The sequence below is a fragment of the Atta cephalotes genome (genome assembly GCF_000143395.1).
Source record: "Atta cephalotes unplaced genomic scaffold scaffold00025, whole genome shotgun sequence".
Classification (NCBI taxonomy): domain Eukaryota; kingdom Metazoa; phylum Arthropoda; class Insecta; order Hymenoptera; family Formicidae; genus Atta; species Atta cephalotes.
The window spans coordinates 1,961,445-1,971,481 of record NW_012130089.1 but is presented as its reverse complement, the minus strand read 5'-3'; the positions used below and the strand labels follow the sequence as shown (position 1 = coordinate 1,971,481).

At 32.0% G+C, this 10,037-nt stretch overlaps 2 protein-coding genes across 2 annotated transcripts in view; one reads left to right on the top strand and one right to left on the bottom strand.

Moving 5' to 3' along the window:
• Nucleotides 1-3,359, bottom strand: LOC105620288. Its single transcript, XM_012201791.1, has 3 exons — nt 3,143-3,359; nt 385-715; nt 1-85 (listed from the first exon to the last, which is right to left on the bottom strand). The coding sequence occupies exons 1-3, from the start codon at nt 3,357-3,359 to the stop codon at nt 1-3; spliced, it is 633 nt and encodes a 210-aa protein (XP_012057181.1).
• A 2,504-nt stretch (nt 3,360-5,863) lies between these two features.
• The window catches only part of LOC105620286 (myosin-IA), a 10,781-nt gene continuing 6,607 nt past the window's right edge, over nt 5,864-10,037 (top strand). The window contains exon 1 of the mRNA XM_012201790.1: nt 5,864-5,949. Coding sequence (XP_012057180.1) covers nt 5,864-5,949 — 86 coding nt within the window. The remainder of the gene's footprint in view (nt 5,950-10,037) is intronic.

Genomic DNA, 10,037 nt, shown 5'->3' with positions numbered 1-10,037 from the left:
TTAAAGACACATGTAGATAAAAAATAATATCCCATTTAGCGCACCAACTAAATAATTTATCTGTATCCTTGAACTGCCACGTATCCTGAAATAAACAACATTAACAAATATAAATCGCGTTACATTTGCAATTTTTCAAGCAGCATAAAAAAGTATAAAATTTATCTGCTTGTTCTAATAAATTAATGAGCAATAGAATATATATTTTTATCTATATATTTTTTTATTTAGATTTTCATACATCTTTATCAATTATATATTGTACAATAAAAGATGCATACCTAAAATTTACTAAAATTTTATTCTCTAAAGCAAGAATTGTATGGAACTACTGTAATTGAATTGAATAAATACTGTAATTAAATAGAGAAACCAAAAGTCTACCTCTGTTTGGAAGGACTGAAAGGAAACGGTGGGTTGATACCAGGTATACTGCTGTCCTTGTAAAGGATAAACCAAGTGAAACCTGTTATCACAAGTCCGCTCATCGTTGCTTTCAACAGCCACCCAAATCTGCTGTAAAATGCTATCAGCATATCAGAAGTTGCTCCTGCGTACTTGCTGGTGTTCAAAAGCTTTTCGTTATCCGTCGATAATTGTTTCACATCAAATTTCGATAAAACGTCGGACATACTCGGTATTGTTTCGTACATTTGCGTAAATGCTACCGATGGCAAAGAATATCGATCACCAGCTTGCCATGACAAAAGCTTTCCTAAGGGCAGAGCATGAGAAACTCATATCAACCACATAAATCTCTTGAAAGACAGAGAGAGAGAAAATTATAGAACTTTTATAGATTACATTAATTCGTAAAGAAAACATTTAAACTAAATTATTATTCTTTTTTAAATTAATATTATAAATAATTTAATTTATATTCATAATTTTTAAATTAAATTATAAATATATATTTCAATTAAAATATAATATTATAAATTCTAAATAAAATAATATTATATACTACATTTATATCCTAATGCGTGAAATTTTCTGTGAAAGTTTATGTAAAAGTAATTAATTTAATTAAATGATAAAATAAAAGATAAGATAAATAAAGAAGTTCTCTCTTTAATTGTCTTTTCTTTTTTTATGATTGATCAGGCATATATACTTTTAAAACGATGACACGGCCTTGACAAATTCGGTCATGGGCGACGCCAGATCTCGCATAATAAATGCATGAGCGAGAAAGCTGGAGAGGATCGAAGGACTTGCGTTGTACGGGAAAAGATGATCTCATAATAGAAATGGGCCACGCGCCCCGGTAAAAATATAACCGAAGAATGCAGGCTACATGTACACGATGTGCATTTTAACACGAGTTCGGAGCCGCACGTTTAAATGATAAAACTCTTGGAAAGCACCGTAAAAATATAATCATTGATTATCTCTTCATCTCTTGTATAATGCACGCTACGATGTGTTCTTTAAAAGGAATAAAGTTCACGGAATAAATGGTTAATTTTTGTGCCAAGGAATAATTCGTTTATTGAAATCAGAATAGCGAATCGTCTAGTTTCCTAAGAGAACAGAATGGACGCTGATTGATAGCGATACAATATCAAATTTATATAAATGAACAAATAACTGATCCAAGTTAGGTTTTTGCCTTAAAGCAGTTAATATTACATAAATAATTTAAGAAATATACAGATTGATAACAAATAATAATTAGAACATAAAGCAACTTAACAAACGATTGCCTGGACAAATTATTGCCGAGATGTATTAGATTTATTTCTTTCGTCTGTGCGTTTTTATCTATCAGAAATAAAGCTCACGCAATTTTAGACGTAATATAAAACATTCCAATAATATTACAGCAACGTTGCAATGTTGCTGAAATATTACTAGAAATTATTACTGTTCTATGCTATCTGTGCGATTGCGAATTTTTGCGAAAAATAATTTATTTAATGAAATCATAACGGAGATGAGAATCGTCTGGTTTTCATCTTAATATCAGACTAGAAATTGAAATTGAATTTAATCAATTAGAAAAAAGAGAATTATATAATATTAACTAATATTAAATAAATAGACCAAGAAATATTTAAACACAAATAAGAGAGAAGAATGCTATTTTCAAAGCGAGTCTTGGTAATATTTCTTAGTAATATTTATATGTAAATATACAAAACAATAGTTATACTAATATTTAGTTTAACAAACTTTGCTTTGATTAGTTCAAATTCAATCTCAATCTCTACTCTGATAGAGGCATAAAAGAATGAGATGAGACAATTTATAGCAGTACAATTTGTAAAATTAATATAAACAAACAAATGATTAGATCATGTTAAGTTCTTGTCTTATAGCATTAATAAGTTAATATTACATAAATTGGAAAGCATGAACAGTTAATATCACATAAATAATTTTAGAAATATCTACATGACAATAAATAATAATTAGAACATAACAGGCAAATTAACAAACGATCGCCTGGTCAAATTATTATAGAAATATTAGATCTGTTTTTTTCAGCTACATTTCTACCTCTCCTTTTTTTTTAAAGAAACAATTACTTGCCCATGCTGTGAAAGCAGAGAAAGAGAAAGGCAAAACTGAGAAGAACATATAGAAAGGCATAACTGAGAAGAACATATCCAATAATATAAGTGTACAGAAAATATAATCAGAGGAATTACAGAGCTAACTTCCGTTTCGGAGTTATCGCGTTTTGACAGGAGACAAAATAAAAGTAAAGTACAGGAGACAAAATAAAAATAAAGTACATATCGACGTGCAACGACACAGGCTTCCCCTCAAGACGGATTCGCATCGTCGGCAATCCCACTTCCAATGTAACCAAAACAAAAACTTGTGTATACGACGGATTGACCCAGAACGGGTATGTCCTACCGGCGACGATCTACTGTCGTTCGCGTGACAACGATTCTTTCCTCGTGGAAGCGATTCAGATCGCTAGGAACGTCCCTTTCAACAGAATCAAAACAGAAAGTGTACGTTTAAATTAACTTAAATGATGCGTCTAACCTCAATTGAGATTCGTGGACGCGCGAACGGAAGCTTGGCAACACGTCCGATCTCGGGAGGTAGAAAGATTCAGGCGATGTGCTGATTTAAAGGAAATTGAGAAGAGCAAGACGTGTCCGAGCGACTTGTGTTTACCTACCATAATAATTCAGGTACAGCTTAATCACGATGATGGCGAGTGAGAAGATAAAGAGCATCAGACTGAACGTCCACTCGTTCACGCGAATTCTCGACCAAAAGCTCGCTGGCATTGATTTCTGGGTCTCGGTGAGATTTCCATTGCCGTTCGTCAATGATGTCGAGCCAATCCTTGACTTGAACATCGTCATCGTCGGCATCGCCGTTCGCGTCGACATCGCTCGTGATGATAGGTCGGAGTCATGCGCATACACACGCACATCCAAACACGCCAACAGTCCGCGACACTCTAGTGACACAGTAATGACAGTCAGTTGCCGCTTCACCCGCTCGCTTACCCGCTTCCAGCAGCTTCCAAAAATAAAGGTGATCAAGCATGGGTGCCACGGGTGTGTGCGAACGCGCACGCGCCGTCCATCTCTTCCGCGTACGTCAGGGACGTACGTCACGTACACTCCATGAGAGATTCTAGTGCCTGTATTTTAAAGGAGCTTTCTAGCAGAAACAATCGACACAAGAGTCTTTGTTTCTTACTGATCGAACAAGGATGACCCTTGTGTCAATTTGTTTCTTGCTGGAAAGTTCCCATAAGCCCAGTTTCACAACTCATGATTAACTCTTAACTGAGGTTTAACTTATTCTTCATCTCTTTCTAAAGCTAGAATTGAAAAGAGATGAGAAATAAGTTGAATCACGCGCGGTTAATCGTAAGTTGTGAAACTGAGCCATAATATTCATAGTCAAATCTTATATTCAAGACCGTCTTAAGAAGTCACAAAGCAATCAGAAGATTGTATTAGCGTCTTAAGACTTTACTTAAGACAGTCTTGAAATAAGAACGGTCTATGAATACTGCTCATAGTCTTTGTATTTAAGACATAGTCTTTGTACTTCCTTATAAATTTATCTTTAAATGCTCAATTATAATCACCTAAGTAGAACAATAAGTCACGATAACAAATTGATATTAAAATGAATCAGAAATGATTGAAAAATGACTTTTAATTATCATTTTGGAGTCACTTTAATATCATTTTAATATCATATAAATGATTTGTTGTGCTGCTTGGGCAATTATGAAATAATTCGTAGAGCATCTGAAGATAAATTTAAAGAAGCCTTAAATATAAGGTCTAATTGATGAATACAGACATAACCTAAAAGTCGATCATGTAATTTTTTTTCTTAGAACGGAAACATGAAAAATGTAGAGTAAAAAGTTACTTAATCGATATCCTAATCGATATGCTTTTTAGTCTCTTTTCTCTTCTTATTTTCAACATAAAATGAAAAAGAGCAAAGAGAGAGAGGAGAGAAACTGTGTAAGAAGATTTAACTAAAAAGAACAAATCTATGATTTTTATAATAATAGAAACTTATTATAAGAATTTTAAAGAAATAGCGAACGAAAAGAGAAACGTAAAGAAAAGAAAAACATGAGTAAGATCAATAATAATCCAAGTAAAATACAAATTATAATAAGATCAAAATAATGTCAGGTTGAAATCATTTTAAGAAAAATCATAATGATGATGTTATTTTATTTTTATATTACTTTTGATGATGATTTTGTGATAAATTTTTGATATGTGATTTTAAACTGTGTTCTCCTGGAAAAATTCTTGCATTCGCGAAAGTCATAGAGTTATCAGGATCAGTTTTATCAAACTCCGATTAATTTGATTTATCAGCACTATTTTATTAAATAATATGAATAAGATAAAATTAATTAATAAAATTCTATGTATAAAAAAAATTAAGAACTGTATATTAGAGATTGTCTTAAGCGATTCTGCCGATCGAGTTAATTGTCGATTAAGTTAATCGACGGAGTTTGATCAAAGTCATCTAATGTCCACTTCTATGTAGATTAACCTTAATCTTGGTTTAACTTACTTTTTATCTTGTTCTATTTCTAAGAATCATGAAAAGAAAAAAATAAGTTAAACCAAGATTAAAGTCAATCTACATTGATAGAAATGGATATAACTTAAGCGATGCTCGCATTATTTTGTTTGTTACACGGAATAATTTTTTTATTGCATATTCAATTTCTGTGTAGCGATCATGTAGTTTTTTTTTCTTTAGGACGGGAAACATAAAAATTTTGCCAAAAATAATGAGAAAAAAATTCACTTTTCATATTTCTTGTCTTTATGAAAAGATTACATGATTTATTCTTTTCAACTGAACTTCTTACATCTCGTTTAATTTTCCTCCTTTTTTCTTCGCGAAGAGAAAAAAAAAGATAAACAATGTAAAAAGAAGGAGTTGTATTCTCGAAAAATATCGCATACAAAAATATACGAAAATATTACAGTATATTTTACGTAAATTATAAATTTCCTAATATTTTCGTATACGATATTTTTCAAAAATATCCTTGGTCAACAATTGCTATATTTTGAATCGCGAATCGAGTCGCGAATTCTAATCACCCATCACTAAACGTTTCAGTATGAACGGCACTGCCACACACCGTCATCGACCGCAGTGGGGACGCGGGAAGCAGTACTGCAAGCTGAAGATGACCGCATTCGCCGTTCGCGCGAGATAACGAAGTTGGTCGACGGTGGGACGTGCGTCGAGCGAACCAACCTTACCAACCCGCCAACCGTCAGTGGTGCGCGCGGATCGGTCGCGCGTGGTGGTGACACGTGGTGGTCGACGAAGTGCGGTTTGTTACGATCGTGAGTATCGCGTGTGGGCGAACGAGACAGATATGGCAAGCCACGACGTCGGCATCGGCGACTTCGTGTTGCTGGACGAAATCACGGTCGAGCGCGTGGTGGACAACCTCAAGACAAGGTGCGTACACTCCGGAGTACCGACGACTCCGCTCTGAAATTTGGAGACGCGATTCTTGACAGGTGGACAACGGGGAGCGCCCCGTACTGTGCGAGGCTCGGTTCGTCCCTGCACCCGCGAGAGGGCGTGGCTTGCGCGTCGGCAGGTGGTTGCCTAGAGATAGTGAAGGGTTTACTTGTCTGTTGAGTCTTTCCTCGAAGAGACTATCCAGGATTTTTTTTGATCCAAATTCACTGCGTGGTACAGACCCAGGTGACTTTATGTTGGATCGAAAATCCGAACAGGAGAATCTCAAGAAGAAGAAGAAGAGAAGGGTTTTCCTTCCTTCATTCTCTTTCAAACCGAATGGAGAACCATTTTGGAAATATTGGAGATTTGTAGACGTTGACCGATCACGCGATCATGTATTATGTATTATCAACTTTCCCTTTCAAGAAACAGGGTTCTCGAAACTTATTACTTTATTATTTATATTATTACTCAGTGAAAGTGAAAATATGCGCGTGAAGCAACATTTAGATGATATTCAGGATGATTTAAAAGAATGAAGTACATATATCTGTTTGTATTTCTCTTTCTCTTTTATCTCTCATGTGTTTCGAATGTTATAAAGTTCCTGATGTCTTGAATTTGACCCGCTGAAAGCGACGACAACGTCCGGGAAGACGTCGTTGAAATCATTTCCACCGGAGCCTTGATCAGTTAATTCTGACTAGTGATGGTCTGTGTTTTTGCGAGAGTCGGGCACGCAAGGCTGAAAGCGCGACAATGAAATTTATAGCGACTCCAAAATAATTTCTGCATCTTCATATAATCATTTTAATCTTTAGAGAATAAAAGTGAGAAAATTGTTATATAAAAATAATTTCTGCATTATCATATATTTTAATCCTTAAAGAATCAAAAGTGAAGAAATTGTTATAATATATACAGCGATTCTTAGAGTTTTTTTCGTTTGATGACGTAAGTCAGCGCAAGTGTTGTTCTTTGTTATTCACTGAATGTCAAGAAAAATAAATTTATGTTTTTATCGACTTGTGTCATTAGAAGGAAAGCACCTTTATATTTTAAAAGGCGAGTCTAGAAACACAAAACAGAAAATATGAACATAAGTTTGTTTGAATTTTTTCAAATTAAAAATTAGAGGAAATACTGGAAAAAAAAATGGAACATCTTTGATATAACTTGATATTTAATTCACGTTATTATTTTAATGTAAAAATGACAAAATAAATGAAATAAAAGACACTTTTTAATCATATTTTCTATGAAATATGCCTCACGTTATTTTATTTCGATATTTTTAATTGTATGTAAATTTATCTTTTCTTTTAAAGCATGAACAAATCGAGGAAAAAATTAAAAAAATGTTTTTTTTTTCATTGTTGGATTATTATTGGATTGTTTATTTAGGAGGATATATTTCGCTTTTTAAAAGAAAACAATATAATAAAGGAACACGCATAGTATCGAAAAGCTATAAATCTTAGAAATAATTTATTCCAGTTTGATAAACTCGAAGTAATCTCGTGTTTCATACTTTCGTTTTCATTTAATTGATTCCAGTGACAACTTGTCCCAGACCAGTTGTACCGACACTAATTATTACTTAACTGGATGCTTTTCCGCATTACAGGCGAGATTATAATTTAAACATAACTAATATAATGAGTTATCAGATCATTGCGTGACTACAGTTGGATTCTAGATGACAGCAATAATTAATGTGCGACCGGTTGTTAATCAGCGTTAATTGTAACTGATTTATCTTTTTTGTACCTTAGTAGATAAAGCTATAATATAGAATTAAAAATAGCGATTAGCAAATTAACTTAGATTAGTTAATTGAAACAGTCATAATTTCATTGTAATTTCATTGTAACGCGTCATAGACAGTCATAAACTCATCTTTTTTTTTCGCGAAACTGAACTTTCTCCAAACAAAAATTCGGTTCTTGTTGGAAAGATATTTAACTCTGTTGGTCTATTAAAGTCTGTTTTCATCTAAAATTTAATTAATTTTCTTACTAATATTTTTATTTAAACTTTTTTTTCTGATATATTTGATGACTTCTGTTAATGTAATCTTTTTTTAGAGCTTTTTAATCATAGTATGGTCATTTAATATTTGAACAAATCACAGAATTAATATCGAAAATATTTCACTAAATTGAATCTCTATAATCGATAAAATCGATAATTATTAATTAATTTTCAATATAATTTATTGTATAAACGAGATCTTTATTTTGTCAAATTGTTTCCAGAGATAAATGACAATTTAATTGAGCATCTCTTCGTAAACGGGTTCTTTATTCTATCTTGCTGCCAAGTTTTCTGAATAATTTCCAAAGATAAATAACGAGCTGATAAGCCTAAATACGCGTGCGAGTCGAAAAAATCATCGCTTAGCATCGCAAAAAAAAACACGTCAGGGCAACTACTCCAATTTACTGTATCGTGTGTATCGTGAGAAGCATGGAATTAAATATCACGGTGTGAGCAACTGAAGCAACGATATACCTGTTGCACGATTGCGTGGGTGTATTATTTTGAGGATAAAGGGCGCGTGTTGCTCACGCAACACATACGTCGCGAAGTCGCAGAGACGAAAGTCAAATAACATAATATTAAGATAAAGCGATCGTTAACCCATATATTCTTCTCACAATTGTTAGTGAGAAAATGATGACTTTATAATTGCAAACATTTTTTTTGAAATCTGAAATCTCTTCATAATACACACAGAATATTCTGTTGTTAAGTGATTGTTCAGTTTTTTTTCTTTTAGCTAACTATTATTTTTAACAAAGAATATTTTCTTGATAATAGTAGTTTAAATTTTAGAAAAACTTATTATCATGTACTTAAAGCAAGAATTTAGTTTCTTTCGAAGAATGTTTTATAAAATTTTATAGAAGAATTAAGCTACTTTATATAATAAGCGAATCGAATTTGTTTTGATTTAATAATTTTGATTGAAATATTAAATTTACTGAGATTCAAAATATATTTAAATAAATTTTATGTTTGTGATAGATTTGCAGATATATGAACTTTTGAAATATTTGAATATTTGAAAAACGTAATTAAGATTTAAATACAAAATATGTATTCTTTTCTGTATGTACCAAAACATCAATGATTTGTAACATTTTTGATATTTTTCATATTTTATCTGTTCAATATACATGAAGATAATGTGTCTTTTATGCAAGTTACAAGCTTTTTTTTTGAAATATAAAATCCAGGCGGCAAGATGACATTCGTTATTTTGATCCAAAATGACATCTTTGTTTTCTTTTGATTTTTATGTCAGACTAATGACATCAGCTTGCTACATAGTTTTTATGCTTTGTATATAATAACTACGCTGGACTGAGATTTGAATTCACTTATAGCACTCGAAGATTAATGATACACAATGCATGACGCATATTTCTTGGAAAATGTATAGAGTAAATGTATGTATGAGTGAAAATGGATTACACGCTCTGATTCATTGTACACTCTAGACATATTATGTGAAATCTTAAATAGATCTACATGTTAGATTAAATCAAACTAAGCACGGAGGAAACATGGTTAATTAGGTACAAATATCTGATTGAATAATGAAACTCAATTAAGAATCAATCATTTATGTATATGAACATATCCAATAAGATTGATATGAATTACAGAAATCAATTATAATTAAAAATAAATCATATCAAGAACGTATATTATAAAACATTTAATTTTAATGAACTCAGACTGAAGATTTCAATTACATTTCGAAAGATCTGATTTATATGAATCTATAAAGAGCAAAACAAGATTCCCTTTTTCAAATTATGATTATGCAAATGATTTGCTAAGCATTATTTTGTTTATCATAATGTTATCGAATAATCTGGTTAGAAAGTTTTTCAGGAACTATTATATCAGTTTTAGACGATTTGATCCATATCTTTTCGATATCTTGTATTTAAAAAATAATAGGCGACACTATATATATACTATTACTTATTACTAGTATTATACGTTACGGTACGTACGTACTTTACTTTACTTTTCTTACTTATCTACTAACTTAAACTTAACTA

Bases quoted from the DNA above. Each gene is read 5' to 3' on its own strand.
- LOC105620288 (XM_012201791.1), bottom strand. From the start codon at position 3,359: ATGTCGACGCGAACGGCGATGCCGACGATGACGATGTTCAAGTCAAGG. The intron at 716-3,142 runs GTAGGTAAACAC...CTCTGCCCTTAG, and splicing joins GCTGTACCTGAATTATTATG to GAAAGCTTTTGTCATGGCAA. The intron at 86-384 runs GTAGACTTTTGG...TGTTTATTTCAG, and splicing joins TTCAGTCCTTCCAAACAGAG to GATACGTGGCAGTTCAAGGA.